This window comes from Pagrus pagrus, assembly GCF_965226575.1.
Source record: "Pagrus pagrus genome assembly, chromosome: 13".
NCBI classification, from domain to species: Eukaryota; Metazoa; Chordata; class Actinopteri; order Spariformes; family Sparidae; genus Pagrus; species Pagrus pagrus.
In genome coordinates, this window is record NC_140197.1 from 24638462 (window position 1) to 24664069 (window position 25608).

General features: G+C 42.4%; 1 protein-coding gene across 7 annotated transcripts in view; it reads right to left on the bottom strand.

The window, feature by feature from the left end:
• srcin1a (SRC kinase signaling inhibitor 1a) overlaps positions 1-25608 on the bottom strand; it is a 118318-nt gene that overhangs the window by 13846 nt on the left and 78864 nt on the right. For 2 of the 7 annotated variants that reach the window (XM_084370348.1, XM_084370349.1), the window contains 16 exons: positions 19589-19784; positions 17994-18289; positions 15484-16304; positions 14889-14990; positions 14348-14475; positions 12422-12442; positions 11588-11742; positions 8346-8521; positions 6416-6546; positions 5953-6100; positions 4673-4979; positions 4267-4528; positions 3126-3265; positions 2852-3004; positions 2309-2437; positions 620-1528 (listed from right to left, as the gene is read on the bottom strand). In XM_084370348.1, the coding sequence (XP_084226474.1) occupies positions 620-1528; positions 2309-2437; positions 2852-3004; positions 3126-3265; positions 4267-4528; positions 4673-4979; positions 5953-6100; positions 6416-6546; positions 8346-8521; positions 11588-11742; positions 12422-12442; positions 14348-14475; positions 14889-14990; positions 15484-16304; positions 17994-18289; positions 19589-19784 (4074 nt within the window). The remainder of the gene's footprint in view (positions 1-619; positions 1529-2308; positions 2438-2851; positions 3005-3125; positions 3266-4266; positions 4529-4672; positions 4980-5952; positions 6101-6415; positions 6547-8345; positions 8522-11587; positions 11743-12421; positions 12443-14347; positions 14476-14888; positions 14991-15483; positions 16305-17993; positions 18290-19588; positions 19785-25608) is intronic. The other 5 variants (XM_084370353.1, XM_084370350.1, XM_084370347.1 and 2 more) reach the window with 5 other exon arrangements.

The following is a 25608-nucleotide window of genomic DNA, read 5'->3' on the forward strand; positions in this document are numbered from 1 at the left end:
GAAAGTGGGCTTCTCGCAATATCTGGTAATAGAGTTCAACACGTGGTCATCGGGTATTATCAAGAAGTGTATTAGAAGTGATTTTTGGCTTTGGTATAGATACATTTATGTTCTCATACGGGTTTTAAGGAAGACTGATAAAGAAGTTGATAGTTGTTATGTCTTAATGTGTTCTGAAAGGACAAATTCACCAAGTAACTCCTGATTTATCCAGAGTGCGTACAATATGCGAGAGTCAATTTCAAGACAGAACAGACAGGAAGACACTCTTTTCACAGCTGACAATTATAGATGAGAAACAGCCAAAGAAAATTAGATATGACTGTATGATCTATGTGTTTACTTAACAAAAAGTGAAATTGGCAAACAACTCCGTGCTCAGCAGGACAGCAGCTCCAGCACTAATCACAGAACAGACAAGTATGGAGGAAGTCTGTTGTCTGTCCCCTTTTGCATATTTTCAATTTCAAAAACAATCAGATGCTGATTTAGTCAGGGAGCAGACATCAGAAGCTTGAAAGCGAAGTTCCAACAGTCACGCAGAGAGAAGCAGTGAGGAAAGGAAATAGAGCATGCTGTGTCAGAGCAGGATTCTGCACAGCAGGTGTAAGAAATGAACCTGGGTCGATGCTGCGCTCAAAGAGGATGGCTTAGGTGGGACTGGAGGCTTCGTGGTCTCCGAGGTCGGGCTGCCTGTCGTCTGCACAGGAGTGCTTTTGTTGCTTGTCTCAGTGTAGAGCTGCTCTGCAGTTGGATGGCCACTGATCTCTATTAAGGTGTTCTCCAGCTCACGTATTGTCTCCTCCAAGCTGTCCAGCCTCCTGTAGGTGCTGTGCCGGATATCATCTCTCATTTTCCTCTGGCTTTGGTTGGACAGACTGTCAATAGAGCTGGCTGACCCACTGGGCATTGTAGTAGTGTTTACTGAATGCTGCTGTACCCCAGGAATCATCTTGATTTCAGTGTTGTGCTGAAGTGTCAGCACCCTGTCGCCTGTCTCTATCCCTCTCCTCAGAGCCTCCACCAGAGAGCTCTGCTGGCCTGAGGGGAGGGAGGATTTTATTCTGGGTTTGGGCACCGGCTTCGATGACTCCAAAAGGGAATGCAGCCGCCTGTAGACCTGATTGACGGTTTCTTCCTCCATGAAGAGCACCAGGAGAGGCCGGTTCCTCAGCTGGACTTCAGAGACTTCTTTAGTCTGTGGTGTGACAGTCAGTGTGTGCAGAGCTTCTCCTGTAATCCTGCTGATCTCCTGGGCCTCCAGAGGAGACATCACCCTCACCTCCAGCTCTGTCAACAGCAGGGCAACTTCCTCTTTAAAACAACACTGCTCTCGCTCTAGCTGAGGAGATCTTCCAAATGATTCCAGTTGTTTTGAAATTTGAGTCTGGTAGAGGGTGTAATGACCAGTCCAGTCTCGTGATGGACTCTCATTTGCTAAATCTCTGACAGGATCCTCTGAGGCAGTGGGCGAAGCTGGAAGACACTCTGTCAACACGATGTGGGGGACAGGAGACAAGTTCCTTCCCTATAAATGAGGAAAGCACTTGAGGTTTAAAATTTAACACAGTGAAGTGGTCTTAGCTTTAGCACAATCCAAAAACTTCCGGGTGAGAACACTGCATAATCAGACAACCAACCATATGACTGAAAAAAGAAAGAAAACAGCGAACAATTTAATCTTCTTGTATGTAAATCTAGATAACTCACTCTTGACATAAGTATCAGTATGCAAACATGTGTGGGCTCCTTACTGTTGCCTCTGATGTGTCTCCTCTGGGGTCTGTCATATGCAGCCCTCTCTCAAGTCTAGAGCAGTCCACAGAGGCACAGCTGAACAGCTATTTTTTACGGCTGGTCACTCATACTTACTGACACTTACATGCAGAAAAACATCAACTTTAACACCACAGCAGAAAACACACACATTCTGAATATTTGAAACAGTTTCTATACTCATTTTCAGTCTAGATACTGAACCAGCTGCACTTTTTGCTCTCTGTTCTCTCCGGCTGCAAGTTGACACACATTTTTTTCAAAAGGCTTGATTGAAAGAGAAAAAAAATCTTCGTTCTGCATATTCATGATTGATGTGTCTGTGGTTAATTAATTGGTGAGGAATATTATCTGCTGAAGGGAGAGTTTGTTTAAATGTCAGCTTGAAGAGATAGAAGGAGGGCATGAGTGGGTGTGACTGCAGGTCGAGCTGTAACTGGTGCTTCCTGTGTGTGGTAGAGGGGATAGAGAGGGAAGAAGAGAAGAGACAGAGGCTTAACAGGGCACCAATCCACAGCACTCAGAGTGTTACCTCTGTACCTGAGGCCTCAGAGGGCCACAGGCTCAGTCTGCAGGGAGGGACACTTTTCCTGCTGCAAGGACTAACAGGCAAGGGAAGGGGAGAGGGCAGAGCGAGCCTGAGCGGGGCTCTCTCAAACAGCTGCGGAGGGAAAAAAGGAGGTTCAAAAGCTGTCAAAAATTGCTAGATAGAATCACAACAATCCAAGTCAGTTATTGTTGACTTTTTGTTCCATCAAATTTCAGGCAGGCTATCTCAAACACGGTCCAAGCAGCCATCAGGGTCCATCTGTCTGGCTGTGATCTGTGAGCCCTGGGTGATGATGTGTGTGACTGAGCAGTATGTGATCTTTGGGCTCTCCCGGTGCCAGGGGCAGGGCGACATATGGCACCTGCTGCTTGAACATGTGGTAATGATGGTGAGCATGTCTGCTAGTAAGAATGTGTGAGCGCAAAAGCCAGAAGCAGATTGTAACATAAATGATAAAAAGAGTCATTGAACAACAGCCCACTGAGGATTAAATCAACATAATGCACAACCCATGTTTTAGTTTACCTCCAGCTCAGCAGCAATTTTATCCTCCTCTCTTTCCTCCTTGTCCCCAGAGGCGAGTGTGGGGGGCGTAGATGCAGGACGAGGGTTTTCAGACACAGCCCTCCTCAGTTTCACGTGAGGCTTCTGGGCTTCAGTCTCTTCAGATTCAGACTTCTACAATCAGAAAACACAAAAAGGGTTTTATCGTATCCGACACCAGTGTATTGATCAGACCACAATATTCCTTAGGTGTACAAAATAACAGATTACCTTCTCTTTATTAGGACGGACTAACCTTTATACTTTTTCCAGGAATGAGGGGCTCTCCGCTGCGGCTGGTCATACCTGGAGAAGACGGGAAACTACGTCTAGGTGGCGGAGGAGGAGGAGACTTGGAGGGTTTCTCTGTGCGATACCGCGGTACTGTCAGCTCATCTGGAAAAAAAAAAAGAAATTCAGGCATCCTGGGAAAGGAGTTACACTTGCATAATACGTCCACAGTGATTTTAGAACAAGCTATGATGCATCTGAAGGCATTGTGTGGAGCACTATGTGAGTTCTTTTATAAGAGGTCAAGTCGTGACTGAAGATAGTTCAGGAGACTTTATCAGAGGATTTATTGAGGCTTGATCCAGGAGAACGCTGTATACTGCCAGAGCAATTCTGAAAGGCACTTCCTGAACGGTGAGTGCCCTTATCAGACCTATGAGACTTAGTAGTGTCAAATAAGGTTACTCTTCTCTCTTCGACAATGTCTACAGTATCTTATGTTATTGTTAAGAAAGGGACAGGTAATGGAAGTTTTCTTCTTCCTGCTCTTCTTCTTCCTGTTTTGTTCATCGATTGTGAAACAGTGTAATTTGTTTTTGGACAGTTGTTTGGAAATCGACCAACAGGGTTCCTACATCTTTTCTTGAGTCAAATTCAAGCACTCTTCAAGCATTTTCAAGTGGCATTTTACAGCTTTCTAGCACCTTGCAGATGTGGTAATTACATATTAAGATACAGTACACACACTCAAAATCATTATTTCACTCATATGTGTTCAAATCATATGTGTTTCTGCTATAAACAACCAAAATGATCTGTCCTGATAGCATTCTGCTATGATGGCAGCAACTAACTCCAAAACAGACTGTGACATTTTACCTCTACCCTAAATCAGGAAAATCCTCTCATATGGAAAACCTGTGATTTATTGCATTGCAGCCTCTTAAAATTCAAACTGTATCTCCAGTTTTTTTAAGTTTAGGGAACATTTTCGTGAGAAAATCAGATGACCTCCAGGGCAAGTATTTTAAAACTAAATGGATTAGTTTAAAAATGTATGGTTACCCTGAAAACAAAACTGTTTTTCTAAGCCCTTTAAGGAGTTGAGCCTTTGACAATGATGCACGATAATGATGCAGAATGAAGCACTCAACTTTCCATCTTACCAGAGCCACGCCTGGATCCTCCCTCTTTTCCAGAAAGCTTGTGCTGGGGCTTGTTAACGCGGTGCTCTTGGGTTGCTGCCCCCATCTGGGGGTTCTGGGAGGAAGGTGTGTTGGAGGAGGGCTTAATCTGCTTGGCAGCAAAGTCCAGATCTGGAATAGCCTTCATTAACTCAGCCTGGGTCTCCTCCAGCAACCGGTTGATGTCCTGGGCACTGTACTGTGTCAAACTGGCTCGCTTCTCCTCCCAGTCCCGCTCTGCTGCCTGTGAAGTGAAGAGATGGAACTAAACACTGTAACTCACAGCCAATGTAGTGTTGCAGCGCTGGTGTAGCTATGTTGTGATATGATTTGCGGGCAGCGTAAACAGAGAAGGAAAAAGGTGAAAAACAGCAGACATAATTCCTACCAGTCGGACTTCCACAGACAAAGCTTTGTCAGCAGCAGAACGGCGTTCCAGCTCCTCCAAGGCTTTGCCCTTGTGGGGGACAGGAGGATGATTGTCCTTGTGAAGGCCAGATGGATTCCCATGGCCACGGCTGAGACTGGAGTGGGGGCTCCAGTTGGACAGGCTGTTGCCTCCCCCAAGGTCATTTATGGTGAGTGGTGGGCTGGTGGGGATGTCAAAGTCTGAAAACTTTCTCAAGTCGTCGTTGTGCTTTGATGGAGGATTGGAGAAGTCCTCCTGCTTCTTCCACACCCCCTCATTCGCTTGTCTGGGAAGACATGGAAGATGAATTCATTAATCAACTCTTTGAAATGGAAGACAAACTAAAACATGAATTATCCATGACTTGAAGGGAAAACAACTGTTGCTGTATGCCAAAAACGTCCAAAAAGCTCAAAACACTGTGAAGGGCACAAACGTCTGTCAATACTGAATAATTCTCCAACTCCCTTTTACCCATAAAGATGAGAAAAAATACATTTGATGAGCTCTTTTGAACACTGAGGTTAATTAAATCAGAAAGTAAGGTGCTTTCTGGATGCAAGACTGATTGTGAGATAGACGACAGAATGCTGAAGGGCACATTTTAAAAGTCCACACTCGACATAAAATTAAAAAGTCTTTATTCGTGTGATTGAAAAGAGTCCTCATCAGGCAGTCATAATGCCAAGTCGCCACATTAATACCGGCTGCTTGAATGCTCCTTTCAGGACCTTTTGTTCCGACATACATTATGATTTTAAATCATCTCTGGGTCTCTCACGGTCACTGGTTTTAAGAGCTTCGGCTTCGAACAATAAATGTTTTATGGCGGAAATCTCTGATCTGAATCAACAACATCTAATCAATTTTCCTTGGACGGAGGACTGTCTGTCCACCATGTTTTATGAAAATCTATAAAGTTCTGCTGACACACAAACAAAGAGGGGTGAAAACATAATCTCATTGGCAGAGGTACAAATGGAAAATCCTTACGTGGATTGATTACAAAGGGGAAAGGTTTCGTGTCAGTTAATGTTGGTCATATTTCACTGCAAGCGTCACTATGTAAGAATTTATCAGATAAAAGCATTGTCATCAGTCCTTACAGCATTACTTGAAAACTTTTCAATCACCAAGGACATTTTATAAGAATTGTCACAATGTGTCTTTCAATAACTGGCATATAGCATAACGGTTCGCTCTCAAGGCTCATTTATGTTCAGATACGGACGAAGCCCTCAGTCAGGGCAGATTCATACTTGCGCATGGTGGCGAGGGTGTCAGTTATAGTCTTGCAGCGTTTCAACAGGGCATCGAGCCTGTGCGGCTCCTCTTTCAGGAACTTGACAGCCTCCACCTCCACCCTGAGCACCACCCGCATCTTACTCTGCAGGCCTGGGAACTGATCTGCAGGAGAGAGTAGAACAGTGACACAGGAAGTCAGCTACGTTCCCCCCAAACAAATTGATTCTTCTCGTCAGAGCCATTTGTTGTAATCAAACAAAACATTTTGGACTACTTTAAATGGTCAGGCAGTTCATTAAGACAATGAACAATCCGAGCAATCTGAGACTGATTAAGTGTTTGACAGACTAGCTGTGGGTGACTAAAAGATAATCATTGCCTTGGTGAGTAATTAGTGCATTATAAACTGTCTGCCAGAGTAAAAGACTGCATTTTCTGTTTTGTGCACAGAATGTGAAATGTGCCAGCGTGACTCACTTTTCAGCTCTGTGAGTGTTTCTCCCAGCTTTCTCAGAACCGTGGCCTTCTCCTCGAGCTCCTGCACTGTCACCAGCTTGTGGTTGACAGACGACTCCTTCTGGATCTCTTCCACTGATTTCTCCAGGTCACTGAGATGGAACAGACAGAAGGCTGAACACCCAGGATTCCTCAGCTACACTTAAATTTGTACTGAATATTTATCTCAGAATGATGCCGTTTGAGTTTTGTTACAACTTCTGCCAATAAACTGTCTCTAAATCAACTGGCAGAGTTCTGGACAGCTGAACTGGAGGAGGATGGATTTACAAGTTTCAGGCAACAACTGAGGGAAAAAGTGGATCAGAAAATCTATACAAATGAATTTTGTTCAGCTAATATTGAATGTCTCTGCTCCGGTCTGACCTGTGCCACATAAATCTGCCTTAACTTACATAATGAATCAAAGTCTCATGTATAATAAACCAAAATTAATTGGCCATTAGCCCGGCTAAGCAACAGATATCGATTAGTAGAGATCATCTAACAGTTCAACCAATTAGTCTGCAATCAAAATGCCACTCCCGGTGATTCAGTAACTCTTCTGCCGCTCAAAGAAAGGATCATTACCACAGCGAACATTTCCACATATGAGACAGAAGCGAGTTATCTGATTATTAAATCTCAAGGTAGCTCTCAGCTCTGGTTTTGCCGTCACTTCAATTAGCTGCTGGACTGTCTCATACCTCAGATCTTAATAAGCATCTTGCTCTATGCCTGGCTTAATTACAGTTACAGTTTCATCCTATCACTGTCTCGCTGTGAGTCTTCTAATTATAAAACCGATAGAACTTTTGTCATGTTTGAAGCAATTATGAAATATGTGATAAAAGCTCATTTTGAACCGGATAACTGTCAACTTGTAATACACCGACTAGAAACCACTCATATTGGTACAAATTACACAATTAATCAAAATATATGAAATTGCAACAAGGCCAGGTGGAATGTCCAAATTACAGAAGCTGCATTTTATTATAAGATAATATGTGTAACAAAACAGCTTTATAATGATGCATCATAGAGCTGCAGAGACGCACTGGCCTACAAATCGTGTTCTCAAGATGTAAGGAAAACAAGTTTGTGTGTTACAGACCCCAACAAAGGTCACATCATCCTTATTTTTATAGTTTTCTTCAGTATAAGTGAAAATTGCGATCCAAGAAATGATCATTCCAACTGACTGTGATTCATTTTTTGACATATGGTGCAGCCCTAGTACAAATGCATATATTTTTCTTTTGATTAAAGGGGCTCTGTGGAGCTTCTGTCATGTGCTGGAAGACGGTCGTTAGTTTTTGTTACCCGGCTCCATTTCCTATTCTGCTCATTTTCAGGTTCATAATTATATTTTGCTCTAAATACAGTTTTCTCATACAGCAGAGTGCTGCAGCACTGTTTTCCCCTCTGTCTGAAACTCTGTTTTAGTTCCTGTCTCTTTAAGGCTGCCCCGCCCAAATACCCAGTCTGCTCTGATTGGTCAGCTCACACAAACCTGAGCCAGCACCGCTAACAACAACAGAGCAGCTGTGCTAAAAAGAAGTGTGATGTCAAAAAGTCACTGAATTAAGGGGAGGACTACTGATGTACAAGAACCTCTATAAAAAAAAATGAAGGAAAGGGGGAAAAAAATACAAAATTAGCATAATAGGTCTCCTTTAAACAAATCGCCCACAGGCTTGTATAGGAAACCAAGAGCGACGGGGAAGGTCTTCCACGTCAGCTCACATAGAGCCAATTGCAAGTGATTAATACATGTAGATTGTTACATAGAGCCATTTTAATAATGTCTGGACTACTATTGATTAAAAAACAAAAGGGGGAATTCAACAGCCGTGTACTACTTTTCTACAGTCACTGTCTGACATCATTGCTGAACAATGTAACTAACTGGAGCTGCTGGATGATGAGCTCCTCCTCGTTGAGGTACTTGAGTCTCTCCTCCTCCACCAAGAGGCGCTGTCTCTGCAGAGGATCCTCCTGCTTCCTCAGGGCGTCGGCCACACGCACGTTCAGCTCCGCTTCTGTCCGCTTCAACAGAGTTCGCACTGAATCCTGGTTCTCCAGCTGCACACACAAACACACACATTCAAACACAATGATACAGATGACATGTTTTGCTCTTACTTTAGCAGGGCCTGGTGCACACTTCGCAAGTATTTGGAAATTATTTGTATCATTGTTAACCTGCTAGCCTTATGAGAATAGCTTGTTAAAGTTGTGAAATCTGCTACCATCGCAACAGAACAACAGGCCAACAACGGGGAGAAGAACAGCCAGCTTTCCAAAACAGACCTCAGTGATTGACAGTTACTGCACATTTTGTTTTCCTGTCCTTGAGAGGTCAGACGGTACGACCATCTCTCGTTAAGCCAGAAGATCACGTTGCTCTGTCCTTGACTGCTTCTGTGTTTTGCACTCATTGCTTGTTAAATTTTTGCGCTGGTGGTTCCCTCAGTGGTGTGTGTGCGGCACGTGTACGCAATATTTCCTCAAACACAGAGAGATGCCCTGAGGAGAACGAAGGATGCCCATGACAGAAGCACTGAGTGTGAACTCGGCTCTCTCTCAGTGTTATGCATGGAATATTTTACAGGACTGCTGCATGTAATACAACTCCCTGAGATGAAAGCACCTGGTAAGCAAGAAAAATTAATAATTAAGCAGCCTTATGTTCCAGATCTTCCAGGAAGACAACAATATCACGAACATTTAAAATTACCAAGTATTCCTAATTATACTGCAGCAGGCAAACACAGTGACTATGATAACATATTCTAAAAATATTAATATATCCAGAAAAAACACATTTTTAGATTTTTTTTTATCTTGCAGCTCTGCGCTTCCTTTCTCCCAGTTGCCTGTCTCTCCTGCACGCTCGCTCTGTATTATTCATGAGCCACATGTAAAATTTAAGCCAGTGGCCATCGCCATGGGCAACAACATGGGTCCAGGTGCAGAGGTCACACTTGGGCACACATACAGGTAAACAGCAAACTCTCCTCTCTCACATGTTTGTCTCCTGTCTCACTGCTTTGCCAGCTCAAGAAGCCCTTGTGACTGCAGTCAGGGAGGAAATAAAAGCACTGCACGCCGATCATCTGTCACTCCCATTCCTCCTCCTTTCTCTTTTCCCCCTCTCCTCTGCCACTGAAAGCATTTAACTCAGCATCTCTTGCTGACTCCTCCTACAGTAACCATGGCATCGCTCACATCGGAGATAAATGGAATAAATTAGGTGCTCATCTCCACATTTCTGTTAACCCTTTTCATCTGATATGCATCATAAAATTCAGTATCTCGATAAAATCCCAAGCAATGTGAACTGAGCTTTTTATCTTTCACACATTCAATTTCATTATGAATCCTCAAAAGATACAATGCCCTCAATGTGTCACACAGCAAAGCAATGCGGACGTGCAGGTGTTATTTACTGTAGGTACAGTATTGAAGTGAAGATCAAATAAACATCAAAGCCCCTGAGCTCCTACATACATGTGTGTTCACACACTGTACAGTGTAATGTACATCTCACAAACACTAGATAACGACTGAATGAAGACAATGTAAATATTTCAAACATTGGGGATTAGTTTAGCCGTTTGCTGCAACTAACAACGAGTGGACCTCTGCACCAAAAGCAAAGCACATATAGAGCGCATAATGTGGTCTGTCTTCATTTGCATGTCAACAGTGAGCGAGGAGGAAACCTGAAAAGAATCACTCTCAGCACAGCATTCAGACTGATCAACATTTATACTACATGATTCACTGAAAATGGCTGGATTCATCTCAACCTGTTGGCACACTTACTTCAGATAATCCACTGACCATACTGTCAACACTTTTCATAGGGACTACCAGTGACTCACAGTTAATGTTCAGGCTGTGGATCATACAGAGTAAATATTGTTGTGGCTGAAAGAACCCCCCATTTGATTGGTGTGGAGGCAGAAATCTATGGAAAGCCTGTTCGTTCATGATTTGTCTACCTTTCCCTGCTGCTTGATGTTTTGTACTTCTTTCAACAAAGTTTTATATCAAAAGCTGGCAGTTATAGATGTTGTTGCAAACAGCTGTCTGCTCCAAACGCCTGCACACAAAGACTGTCAGGCAGCATTCTTTAAATATGTAGTATTACTGCACATGTTACAGAGCTATTTTTGTGTTGATTTAAAATTACATTGTCATAATTTGCTAATTCATTAATCTTTAATCTTTTCTTCTGACCTATGAATTGGTGTCAAAGTAATGTGACTAATGTGATGATGATCAGCTGTGATAGAAGGAAGGGATCGGACTGAGTCTTCAGCAAACAAGTGTAGAAGGGGACGTCGGTACAGTCTTTGACCTCATGTTAGATTTAGAAGTGATAATAAATCAGGGAAATTATATTTATCTGTTATGTTCTCATACTGTGGAGGTTTTACTTATAACCGAGTGCTGCCTTTTGGATTTTATGAACCTGACTCTTCAGTAAAGGGGGAAAAAAAAGCTGTCTTTGCCTCTGCTGACACGAAGGATCATGCGATACAGCGAGATAAGAAGTGTAAATGTGAAATATTATGCAACTGATATGTAAATCTATATTTCCTTACATTTCACCAGCCTTCACACACAGATACACACACCAATGAATAAAACAGCAGTTGTCAGCAGGTGTCGTATTCTCTGCTAGCAGATGTGTGCAGGCTCAACCGCTGTCTGCTGTTTTGAGCAGTGTTTATAAACCCCAGCTGATGACATTAAACTATGTTAAAACAGGTTCTTAACTGACAGGTTTTATAATTTATGGCAACCATTTTTATCTTATGTAGACAGCTAAAAACATAGCATAAGAGTCTGGATTCGGTCTGTCCCCTGTTGGATTGTACAGGCTCCATTAAGCCTGGAATGAGCATTTGGATGGATGTTTTATAATTACATACTACATAGTTTTTTGTTGTTGTTGTTTTTATTCAATTTTATTCCACATTGTCCAATGTCTGTGGTTAACTTTATTGATTTTGTTTACTTTAATCATGAGTAATACTCTCTGATGGTGTTGTAATAAGTACCCAAAACTCATACTTGAGTAAAAGTATAGATATCGTGTTAAAATAGTATTTTGGTAAAAGTGAATATTCTATATACCTGTGTCTTGCGTAGCTGCGAAAGCTGTTTGCGCAGGTCTGTGGCGTTTTGCTGCAGGCCGTTCAGGTGGAGCTGCATCTGCAAGCGGCTGACGCTGGTCACGGCGTTAGACGGTGGCGGTGGCATCAGAGCTAGAGGTGCTGATGGTGTGTGAGCTGCCAATCACAGAGCAGGACATGGGGGTCAGCAGGAGGTCGTTGGGAAACAAATTGGTTAGTTTGCTGGGTTGTGCTCCGGCGAGATTTGCAGTCAGCCAGCATGACACACAGTACAAACAGTAACACATACACGCAGCATAAAGGCTCAAATAAATGTACATATACAGAAAACCTGGGCACACACACTGGAACAAAAACAGTGTGTGAATGCAAAAAAAGCGCCATATTCACAAAACTCTAAAAGCCCACTGGGAGAAACGTGAGCTCATGCTATTAGTAACCCATATAGGAATGCAATTAGTCTGTTCAGTAGTGACACACAGGGGAATAACCATGCTCTTATCTTAACACAGGGCTTTGTGAGTATGGCCATTGACTCCCCAGCTATTCTCACACACACTCTCATAGACATTTACAAAGGAGTGCCTCGTCTGTGACAAAACAACCTTCTGAAAATCCCCAAAGGAAAAGACCAAGCAGAAATTCAAAAAGTAGAGACAGAGACAGCACGAGGGGGGTCTGCTCTCCGGGAAACCAGCCAGGAAGAGAACGTGAGGATAGACATCGCCAGGCAGCTACCCAGCAACACCACACACCCATACAGAGAGCAGAGAGCCATGGGAAATGTCTGATAGGAGAAATAAAACGGGTGATAGAGAAGGAGAATGGCAACTACCTTTCTTCTTCAGCCGTCCAGCTGGAATATAGAAAGAGTGAGCCAGTTACCGAGGAATTAATGAGAGGGCGATAGAGAGACAATGAGGGTTCATTTTTACAGAATGATGATCAGTTTTATTGACTACGGCAGAGAAAATGACTCAGGTGATGGCTTAGTCTCTTGGCAGTGTATCAAGTTGTGAGAAAGCCTCAAAGACAACAGTGTCCTTGCACTGGCCCTGTGAAGGTCTGGCCACAGAAAAGGTTTGTTTATGCTAAATGGTGCTTAAAAATTATGGACAGGAGAAAAAAAAGGAGAGGATGAAAGGGACAAAAGAAAAGCAGGAGGATAAAGGGTTTTATTCAGAAATGTTTCAGTATGTACAGGCTACATCTGTTGAAAAGTTATTGTGCTTTACTGTCATCTATGCTGAAAAAGTTTTGTTAATTAAAGCGACAGCCACTCGGATGAAATAAACCTTCCAAATACTTCAAAGCCGTCTGTCTTATAACCTTGCCAAAAAGGTTATGTTAATAGTCTTGCATATTTGTTTGTTTCTTTAACACCTTTCAACAGTTCCAGGCTGTTAACATGTATATATTTTTTTCCATTTTCGACAGTTTTCTTCACCAGATTTTCTCCCCCTGCCTCCTGAAGAAAAACTGCTCCATACAGGACAAATTGATGAAATTAATACTTTTCCCATCTGCTTGAGAAGGATTGTACCCAAGTGTCCTTCCTAGGCATAAAAGTAAAATGTAACCTGCCATATTAGCAGTGTTTGATTCATTGAATGGATGAAACTCCTCGACTTCAGTAGTTGGAGAAAGATGATGATAGTTAAAGACGAGCAGAAAAAGAGGGAAATGAATGAGGTAGAAATCTCAGATAATTCATCACTGTGTTCAAACCCAACCTGCATCTTTCTGTTAAAATAAACTTAGGTGTTTGCCTGTTGAGTTTAGAGACTACATGAAAAGGGTCTCGGTCAACATCCGAGCTAACTGTAGTATGATTTGTTTGTGGTCTGAAAGCAAATAGACCTAAAACAGGAAAGCACGATTTGAAGAGCTGAATGATAATTTAGTCCGTCTGCTGATTTTGAACTGTTCAGGCCTTGACACACGGGGGGGCAGTCGATTTTTATAAGATCTCACACCCCAAATAGAGGGATCAACCAATCATGTTGCGCTAAACCGAAGTCACGTCACAACTCATGGCAATAACAGACCTGTTGATTGTTTCAGTTTGTCATCACTCTCTCCCAGGACAGGCAGCTGAGATGAACCTGGTAAATGCAACATCTCTTATGCAACATATTTGCAGAAAAGTCATTTATTTGTCTCATCTCCACTGTGTATAATAAAGGATCCAGAAGAAATGTAGGTCATACAGTATATATATGCAGCCATTTTGCAACCATGGCAACATGTATGCACATAGCCTGTTCAAACAGACAAAAGCTGTTAAAACTGCAGAATGTTGTGCTTGTGTCCGACTCTGTGTACTTTCTAAGTTCATTTAGTCCATTAAAAAGTGTGTGACATGGCCTCTTTTTCATCCTGTTTCAAACAATTTGTCATTATTCACATCATGCGGTCGATATCTGATGTAATAATACTAATAATGCTCAAAGTCAGTTATTCTTCAGTACCTTTGTGTGACACCAGAGAATATAAATGTACACGTAAGAAGCATTAAAGTGCTGCACTGACTGCTGTCAGTCACCAGAATTTGATTCATCCCCGTGGGCCCTGATGATGTGCTGATGATGCAGGATGACAGCTGTGAAACCGGTCCAATCAAGGAGTTACCTGTCAGTCAGTACAGTATCACCACATGTTTACAGCTCTCGGTTCGTTAGTTAAACAAGTCTTGTTAGTAACAAGGAGAGGAGTGAGTAATCATTTAGTAGACGGGTCAGAGTTACGCTGCTGTACTCACTTCCGGTGGCGGAGCCGTCGCTGTTGGTTTCGGTCTTCTCGCTGGAAGAGAAAGGTAATGGCCGTGAGAACTCCGTCCCTTGGTCCGGAGGGCAGCCCGCCATCATGCAGAGACGCAGCAGGCCACATCTGCGGATCAACGGCCACAGGGCAAGGCAATTACAGTGCTAACGCCAACAGCACTACTGCTGGACACTATCAGACTGATTGCATTAACAAGTTATCTTCTTGTTAATGAGCCCCTATAGTGTTCATGAGGGTGACGTGATAACAATGTTCAATGTAAATGAGGATGCTATCTCACACATCTCAACGTATCAATGCATAAATCAATAGCACTGTGCCCCACAGCTGATGTTTACTGCTCTGTACTTGTGCTGTGCTCACACAAAATAATGTAGCACTTCACTGCTATGGAGCTGATAATGGCTCTGATAATAGCCGGCTGCTGCTGTTCCTGTCGATAATGCTGCCTATGTGTCTGAGCTGAGGCTGTATCAGTGATTTTTAGAGGGTTAATGGGGTATAATGGGGAGTCTTACGTGCTGTCACTGTCAGGTGCTCTGGTCAGCACACTCTGGACTAGACCAGTAAGGCTGGCTATCTGCTTCTCCATCGCCTCCATGCGCTCCAGACGATGATCCCTGCAAAAGCAAATAAAAGGCAGAGGTAGATTAACCCCTGGATTACATAAAGCTTGACTAAAAACTGTTTTTTGCTGCATAAATATGCAACTAACAAAATGTGCAATAAAGCTCAAAAGAAGACTCTCCTTGCTTAATAAATTGTTTGTAATCAAGTAAGTCATAAATGGAAAAAATATCCATAAAAATCATATTAGTTCAGACATTTAAAATTCTGCTGATTCCCCTAATTAGGAATGTGTTTGATTTGGTCATGAAACATTAAATGCAAATCACTTTTTCCCCAACATAGCTCTGCCCACTTAAAACCCGCTGGGAACAAAATCGATAAAACTCAGATATAAAAACCTTTCATCAAAAATAACCAGTATCATAAGCAGATATTATTGGTATCATGCAGGAATCTATCGCTCAGAGGCTGAGTACAACACTTTCTCAGGACCTTGTTTAAACAGTGCAACATTGCTTATAGAAATTCAACACAAACACTTACACTGACCTGCTGGCGTCAGGATCCTGTCCAGACATCGAAGAACCAAAACCAGGCGTGGCCCTGCCGCCCTCCCCAGGCCCGGCTGTCAGACACAGAGGCTCTGAACTGGAGCTGGGCCTCGACTTCGGGCTCTCAACAAACACAGAGGAGGACGCCGAGTCCTTGCGGAAGGACTGTCTGACAGGTGAAGCTCTTGGTGAGCTGGAATATGAGTCCCTGTCTCTCATCTGCATGTCTGGGATTTTCTGCGGGGATGAGGGCGGCATGCGAAAACCCATGCCCAGCGTGGCTGAGTATGTGTCAGAGTAGAGTGAACTTCCAGGCTTGTAGAGGGAATCCTCCAGGTCCCCCTGAAGAGCAGCGGCTGAGTAGGTGCTGAGTGAGCGCACAGAGCCACGCCGGTACAGGCCAGTGGAAACAGGGAAGCTAAAGGGGTCTCCGATGGCGGCTAACGACTGGGTGGAGGCGATGCTGAGGCGACCCTCGTGCATCAGGCTGTAAGGATCTGCATACAGCCCCTCGTTCTTCATCAGCGCCATGTTTTTCGCTGAAACTTCCTCATCAGGCTTGACGTCGCGGCGCTCCAGGATGGCGCTGGGCGAAGGAGACAGGCCTGCGTTGGCAGCGTGGCCGGCTGAAGGATGGTGGGGATGTCGCTGCTGGTCGTGCTGGGAATGGGACCCGGCGAAGGATGGAGGACGGCCCCCGCTGTAGGAAAGGCGTGAGCGGGAAGGAGAGCCAGAAGCTGAGGTCGAAGAGGAGGGGAGGGTGTTGAGGCGGCGAGTTGGGGAGGAGTCACGAGAGGAGTACACCATCTCCCTCTGAAAGGAACAAGCAGGGATGAGGGTTACAATAGAGACCTATGGATGAGAGCACTGTGTTTTCCATGTGTCCGTTTGACATGAGGACGATTGAGATCTGACTGACACCAGACAGCTTGTCACAGTAACAGAAACCAGAAGATGTGGAATTGCTCAAAAGACCAATTATTTGTCAAACTGACTTTAGTTTCTCCTCTCTGCTGTTTGTTTTGTTGTTTTTCTGGCCTAAATAGAAAGATTTCTTGAGACCACACACCCCTTATTCCAACATTATTTCCAATTTTTCCTTCTCATATACACAAGTTATCATCATTACATTAATATAAGCAGGTAGTCAGTAAAATCTCAAATCCAAACACAGGCATTCACTCTATTTAGTAGAGCTGTGACAGGATGCAGGAGAAAAAGCCTCTCATTCACAGTGAGGACAACTGAATACATCAATTTCCACCACTGTCGACTTAGCTTTTATTTTCCTCTGCCTACCTGCCTCTGCAAAGCATCACAACGTCGTTAAAATGGTCAGACGTTCAACCTACCTCTGCCTGTTTTCCTCCTGTTGTGATTTTTCTCATTTGTGCAGCTTTCAAAAGCTAAATGCCGTCACCTAACTTCCTTTCTCGCCTTACTCATCCATGTTTTTCTTCTTTTCGTTTGCTTCTCAGCATCCTAGCTAACCTTGCCATGCGGTACAATGTGATACAAAGAAAAAAATATATGCTGCTGAGCTTTCATGCCTGGGGACAAACTTGTATGCATACCGTATATTCACACAGCTGTATGAGCTGGTCTGATTTGTACGATAGGCAGAACTTAAACAAGCAACAAAACAAAAAACAGCAAGGCTCAGGCTCATAAAGACGGCTTCAGACACAATATGGACAGGAGCAAATCAATGGCAACATACTTGTTAAAATGCAGTTATGGAGAAGAAATGGATTGTGCATTTCACACTTATTGTACAAGATGATGGATTATGATGATTTTCCCAGGGACAATTTTTTAATTAAAATCATGCCTTTAAGACGTTTTTGTATCAAACTGAGTTTTACGATGTATTAAAATCTATATGTGCAGTTTATAGGCACTGGTCGGTTGTTTCTCTACTCATTTTTCCTTTTCTGTGTCTTGTACTCAGAGACACAAAAAAGCATGTAAGCATGCAAACACGTACTCATTAACCATACAGTACAGTACATGCAAAGACAATATGCACAGGCATAATTGCCGTTTTCACCGCCTGTTTGCATGCTTAATAGCAATCGTATTCTCAGTATTGTGTGAATAATGCAGATGGTAAGCAGGGTTTTGTATAAAATAATTAAAAAAAGGTCTCCCTCAGGCTTCCTTGATCTTCACTGAAGCAGAAATAGCTTCGGATGTTAAAATATGCTCATTTCACAGAGGAACATTGTTCTCTGGTGTCTGCACAGCAACAGATGGCCTACTTGAAGATAAGAAAATACATTTCCAGGAGGAATACCTGTTAAATTACTAACCCATATACACTGCAACAGCCTGTCAAAGTTACCATGAAGTATAAAAAACACCATTACCGCGTCATGGATGCACACTGCTTCTACTTTGTGTAGTGGCAGTAGTGAAGCTGACAGCTAAGTTGTCAAAAATCAGACAGCGTTCTTTCTCTGAAATAACACCGTTTGCCCTCTTCACCTCCCTTCTCCTCACCCTCAGGTCTCCGTTAGCCAGGTGTGGAGCAGCTGGGTAGGAAGCGTAGATGGGCTCTTTGCGGTAAATCTTGATGATGCTGCGGTCTTGGATGTCTCGGACGTCCTCCAGCTCGTAGAAGACATTGCGTGCCTCGTCCTTGATCAAGATGGCCGTGTTGGGTGACTTCAGCATACCTGCTGTCAACTTCTGAGGGAACATGTGCACGATGAGAGCGTGCAGTGTGTCCAGGCTGCTCAGCTCGTGAGTGATGTGCACCCGACGGGTCTCATCTCCGTACTGCAGGAACAGCACGCCTAAAACAGAAAAGAAGGGAGAGATGGTTGAGTCAGAAGGCGATGGCTTCAGTGGATGGAAATAAAACTTGCAAAGCCATTCTGACATGTCTTGTAGCAAAGATATGGTGATGTCAGTGATAATCAAATGATCTGATTGTTTGTATACGAATTCCAAAAGAGGTTTTCGCTCGTGTTTCGACAGTAAACACCAGTTCTTTCTTTCAGAATGTGAGAATATGACTGTGGTAGCTGTGTGAGAATTCACAGCAAAGGTGCAAAGATTTAATTTTTACAACTATCTCTTTTAGAATAAAATGTTTACTTCCTATTAGTACTCAAATAGCAAAAATGGATGTCAAACTACCCCATAATAGCCCCATTTCACTGAAATCTGTCAGTTGCTGCAACCCTTGATTTTAAAAGGTAAAGATGAGTCTGATGCCTGACTAACCTGAAAATTCATCTTCATACACCGGGGGACAAACAAAACAGAACAAACAAAGCAAAGAAAGACCAGTGATTAAAAGTCAAGCAAAATAAGCGAGATATTGCAGACGAGTTGGGGAGAGAAGAAAACAAAGAGAGTGGTTAGTGAAGAGACATGGAGAGGAGAGACTGGAGATTTGCTGTTCTACTTCTGTCTGAACTCATCAGTCACTTTGGTCACTGCCACTTTAATTTTACAGCCACTTTTTTATTTCACTGTGCCTGACATACCACCACACCTTCATCTTTATGAGTCTGGACCAGCCTCACACTAATCCTCTACTCTCCTCTCTACACTCTCAAGGCCCTTTTGTAGTAAACCTGTCCTCGACTCTGTTTACTCTTGCAGTTGCACAAAAACAAACCTGCAGTCCCTGTATAATTAGCACAATCAAATAACAGTCATCAAAATAACTACCTAGACAAAATAGTATTGTTTAATAATTCCAAACTAAATATAAAAACTATAGTTTCAAGCTAATAGTACACCTGCACAGACACGCTGAAGGTCAGCTCACTTAGTCAGCCTGAATATTTTCAAATAAATTGTGTCTGCAGTAAAAAAAAGATGAACTGTTCTCTAATCCTTTAAGAAAGTTGTGTTATCCAAGGACTCACTACTCTACACTCTCTACACACTCATTGCTCTGTAGAGCAATTAGACTGAACTGAAACTGTTACGGAAAATGAGGCGCAAATATAACACTTCCTCCCATTTTCTGTGAGCACAGAGAATGGGAGCTACATGAAGTAAACATTCAGCTACAAATCTGCCTCCAGTCCGACCAGCGTGTTGTGACAGAGCCTGCCTGCAGTGCTTCAGATCTTAACCTGGAGATCGTAGCTTATTCTGGCTGGCAGAGCGGGACAGCGGCAGGCTCTGGCGAAATCGGTTCATCCGGTTGAACCCGATGGGGATGTCGGCTTCTGACATGGTCTCCAAGGATTCAGCGGAGGCAAAGGAGAGCTTGGCGGCCTGGTCGGCAAGCCCAGACTGTGTAGACTGGGAATGCCGTGGACTGCGGCTCTGCGGGAGGAGAGGACACACAGAGATACACAGTCATTTACTGAGAGGTGAAATCAAGGCGGAGAGAATGGATTGGACGGGGCAAATGGAGTAAGACCAACCGGAAAAGAGACAGTGAGCACACAATGAGGCATTACACAATGAACCACATAACAAGATTAACAAGACCTTGACAATGCTTTAGCTACTAGCCATTCACTAAGAATTACAAGCGTCACAGTATCTGACATCAGTTGAATGCTGCAGCAGGAAAGCACAATTTAGTTGTTCTCCAATGGTATAGCACTCCAGGGCACCAGCCTTCATGAATAAGCTATGGTGGGTAAGGAGGAAAAACTCAGCCGGAAATTGTGCTCCAGCTTAGCATAAGTTATGTCATGTTTGCTCGACTCTGCACACCTCCCACACGCCCTCATCCAAACTCTTGTCCCTGCGCTGCTGCGAACTTTAAACGAGTGCTTGTGGGAAGGGAGGAGAAGCTCATGCAAATCCAGGGCTGTCACTGTGGGTTTATCCTGCTGGCCTATGCCCAGGCGTCTCTCACTGAAAGACTGTTAGTGCAGCTGGGGCTGAGCTCACTGAACTGGCTCCCTGATCCCCCACCGCTGTAGCGTCTCCTCCAGCTCAGAGGCTGCTGTAATGAGCTCCCAGAATGCTGTCTGCTGATTGTTTGGATGGCAGAGGCAGACACATCCTTAGCCACAGTACAGTAGCTTTGCCTGTCTCCTACTCCTTGCACCATGAACACAACAGTTTTCTTCCTTTCCCGCCCTTCTCTGCCTGAGTCAAACTGCAGCATGGATCTACTGTGGCTTTTATTAATGTGGTGTTAATTAATGTGAGAGTCTGCCAGAAGCTACACAGAGGGTCATCTCTATGCTCAGTGACTCTCAGCAGAGCTGCACTCGTACAGCCATTCATGATTTTGGTAATTGGGCAGTAAAGACAGTAATCTGGGCTGCAACTACAGATAATTTAGATTTAGATTTTATCCAATTAATTAATTAATTGTTTAATACATAAAATGTAAAAAACACTTTCCAAAACCTAACTTTTGATAATATAATTTTAAAAAAAAGGTAGAAAAACATCCCACTAGACCACCGAAACTAGGAAGTGATTCATATTTTTAGCAGAGTTTGGGTGCTGATCCGGATGTGATTCAGTAATCGGAATGACGTCATTGATCCCACGGTTCAAATAAATTGATTTGGAATACATTTAAATAATATTTTGGTATATTTTTGATAAGTAGTGCCTTATGTAACTGTATACATAATAACAAAACAATCATGATAATAACGATCATTTTTTTTTAGTTTTGTTCCAATTTGTCTTTTGTCATTTATTTTATTATGATGTGATTTTACCTGTGCATATCTCAGGAAGAATAGTTTGTACCTCGGTAGAGGCTAATGGGCATCCAGGTAAGTAAGTAAGTACATAAGTAAGCACGTAAGTAAGTATGTAAGTAAGTAAGTAAATAAAGACAGATAGAATGAACAAATATCTGAAAACTGATCCCAGAACCGAAAAGTACCTCTAATCTTTAGCCACGCAACCGGCCTGACTCTGTCCCCCATTTTGATTCAGATTCACTGAGCTGGTAACATTTTAGACTCTTTAAGTCTAAGATAAATAGACAAACTAATTGTAAATCCAATTGTAACTGACCAAGTGTAACTCATTCATCAGAGAGTTAAATGCTGGTCTCTGATTAAACTTCTGCCAACAAATTAATCAACTAATTCTTGCGGCACTATAGTCAAGTAAACTAAATGAGCCGTAGAAACATGTAACTACTTCTATCATTGCTGATTTGCTTTTTAAATTACCTGCTCTGCAATCACATGCGTTTACAAGGGACGTTAACAAACCCGCATCAGGACTGAGAAGCGGAACAATCCGTTTTATAATGTACACTCCTTCTGTCACTATCATGCATAATTCAGTCACACACACCCACCCACACACACGCACAGAATGATAGTGGTGGTGTCCAGTGATAGTGGTGGCAGACAGTGTCTGAGCACGCAGAGGGACGGTGATGCTGACAGATAACCCCCACCGTGTTTTCTAATAGGGTCATTTATCTAAACTGTGACCACACTGAACAACAACACAAGCAACAGCACCACAGAGGAGCAGCACGTAGCATACAGCAGCGCGTCATATTCTGGCCAGCTACAGTGGGATATGAAGCACATTAAGGAGGTCAGATACTATAAAGCTGGAGTTCAAGAGCATTTCATCTCAATCTAGTGCTGAATCCTCTTAATTAAATTATCTTTGAATCCCTTCTTTTAATTCTCTTCAGGTTTCATCAATTTCTGGAAGCAAAAGTTATAAATAGCGTATCTTCATATTTAAAGGAGCACTTCAACACTTATATGCTTATTTGCTTTCTTAATAAGAGTTAGAAGACAAGATTGATATCTTATGGCTCTACAGTTCACATAAACCTATGGCAAACAGCTGGCTAGCTTAGCTTAGCACAAAGACTTGAAGCAGGGGGAAACTGCTAACCTAGATCTGTACAAATTAAAGCCCTACCAATACTCGATTATTCAGACGCTGCCGATATTAGGGAGTGAAAAATTCTGATATCAATATATTGGCTGATATACATACTTGTGACAAAGATTTGTAACAAAGGATATTCTACAGTGAACAAATAAACTTTAAATTTTACTTTTTTAATAATTAGAAATTACCCCAAGAATCGTCTCTGTATCATAACCTCTTTCATATTGGCACATATGTAATATCGGCTGATAATATTGGCTAACCGATATATCAGTCAGGCTCTGGCACAAATATTAAAAACTGTTTCTTGGCTCTGAGCAGCTGCCAGGAAGTTGCTGGTCCCAACCAAGAAATATTTTGACACAGAAACAGCTGGGTTTTTGTGAGGATTAAACAAACATGACATGTTAATTAGTGAGCTTTAGAGGTGCTTGATGCCTTTGGACAGAACCAAGCAAGTTGTCCCCACCCTCCCAGTTTCAAGTCTTGGTGCTAAGCTAACTGGCTGCTCACAATAGCTTTATATAAACTGTCAAGTGAAGTCAATTTTATTTATACAGCGCAAATTCACAACAAAAGACCCACCTTTACTGTAAAGACATGAGAGTGGAATCATTTTTCTATATCTAACAAATAAAAAAAAAAATCCTAAATAGTCAAATTATTCCTGCAGAAACTTAAACTAATTGGATTCTAGATAGTCGGTAGACTACATATAACCTTCTAACCTGATTAAAAAAAGAGGCAGGAGATAAAAGATTCCCTTGGATTATTCAGGAAAAAATAAGACACAGAAATACATTTGGCATTGAGCTGTGCAATAACAACTTTCAGTATGAATGGTTGAAAAGACCAACGAGTCTTAAATATACTCAGAGTGTCTGTTCATTTTTTCCTGCACGTATAAGAGAAACCCAGAGCAGCTCTGTTTCTACTAGTGCATGTGAGAATTTCATTTCAAGGGTAAACAACCTAGCTGGAGCTTTCCAAGAAAATAAGAAGGGAATTGAGAATACAGTGCTGCGTGACTGAGCTTACTTTGTCTGCAGACTCTAATCTAAAATTTCTGAAGCAGCTGGAACAGTGAAAATAAAAAAAATCTGTGTAGGGAGAGTGAGTAATGCCCTCTTCTCTTAACAACTACTATGAACATGCTGCTGAACAAGACAATGAAACCCAAATCTATGTTTGTGTGTAAGCTTACCGCAGCTGTCGTTATACATGCTCTTTGTCAGCTTTCATAGTTACAGCAGGCTCAAAACATCGATTTCCATATTGGTGGTTTTTGTGATGAAAACTGAAAATATATCTCTGCAGTAATTTTACATTGTAAATATTATATGTGAACACACCATCTGGTCATGCATCTGGTCCTGCCACACATGCCAGTGTTATACATGATGCTGTTCACAGCCTACTTTGAGGGAAACTGGTTCTACCTCCTTCTTATATTCCCCTACAATCCTCCCTCTACACCTCCCTCCCGCCCACCTTCCACTTTTTCCTTTAGAGTGATCTTTTTCAACAGCACTCAATTACTGTTGAGAACTCTACACTCTTATAGGGGCACGGTGGTAGAAAGGAACAAGTAGGGAACAGGATGATCTTACACTGAACAGAAGCGAATGGAGTGGAAAGCGGGACACGGCAGCCTGACAAGCAGACCTTAGGCTACAAACTGCATTAAACTTAATGTAACCTCCCAACATGTTGTTTTCTTGTTTTGTGCGCTTGTACACACAAGCTTGAGTGCATCCATGCACAGGCACACATACACATACTGGGATGCTCTGTTTTAAGGTCAAATGACGGCAGCCTTTGTAAATGGCTTTTTATGTTTGGGAGAGAACATCTAATCAAACTATCTGACCTCAATGTTTTGTTACTTAGTCTTTAAACTCGTTAACCTTGTACAAAGAGCAGCAGAGAGTTTCTTAGCTTCTCTTCAGTGCAAATGTCAAGTTAAGAATTGACTCACAGCTCACACACTGTATGTTTTGATGAAAGATGCAAAGGAATAACAGAAGAATTGGTCTTAAACATGCTCTGAGAAACCCGAGACCCAGATTGGATTTGAGACGATGTTATTTACACCTTTCTTAAAGCTGAAATCTTCAATGTAGCCGCTAAGCTAAAAGCAAGTTCACACCCTGTCTGAAGTGGGTGCACATCTTTTCAAATCAATATCTGAGGTTTCTGATGATTTGGATTAGACCAGATGAGATGAATGGACACGGTGCCCTTTTATGTACTGTACTTTTATGATTGACAGTTATATAAGCCTCCATCTACTTCAGATGAGAATGATGCAACGCTGCTTTGCTGTGAAGTTTCAGAAATGTTTTGTGGACTTTCCATCAGCACGGGTTGAGTAAATTATGAATGAATTTTCGTTAAAAAAAAGATGTGAAGTCACATTCCAAGAATGACTTACAGTATTTAACCTGTAAAGTCATACAGCTTTGTACAGATTAAACCAGATTTCATCCCTGAATTGGTTGCCCCGGATTCATTTTAAAATCATACTGAATTTCTGCCAGATAACTGATCATTTGACATGCAGTTTGAGAAGGGGTCAAGAGGCCTAAATTACTGCCTGAACCATCAATGATCCTGCTCTCAGAAGGATTTCTGGCATGTTCGAAATTCCAGTCAGCCGTCTCGCAGTTTGAGCATTTCCATGGTCTGATTTCCCTCACGGCTGTGGTTAAAAGATCTGTTATAAACTGTAGTGAGCTTTTTAAAATATTATCATTCAATCCCACCAAGCAGCCCAGTTATGTTCAGTTTGTAACACAAAAGAACAGTTTTGTGTTTCCATTATCAAAAGTTGTAGATGCCCTCCTGTTTTTTCATTACCCTCCCTCTGCTCAGGTAACTAGCACACTGATCTGAAGCTAAAAGGTTGAGTTAAAACACTGCAAACCACTGACTGGTCAGTCAGAATAACCAGAGATGTCTTGTCGTCTGCGCTCTGATTTCTTCAGTTTTTTTCCAGCAGTCTTCTGTTCCTGTTAGTAAGATAGTACTACTGATGCTTCAGGTTTCACAACTCGTCAAATACTGATGCTTTAGGATTGTAGGTCGGGTTGGTTGCAACCCGAAAGCATCAGTATTTAACAGGATGGGAATGAGACTCGAAAATCAACTATCTTACTAACAGGAGCTTTAACTAAACCAAGATTGCACTTGTGTAGCTTTAATATGGAAATCAGATTTCCCTCTCTGCCTGTCAAAATGTTTCTCAGAAATGAGTAAATGCATGGACAGAATAACAAATGTTCGGAGAAACGGAGAA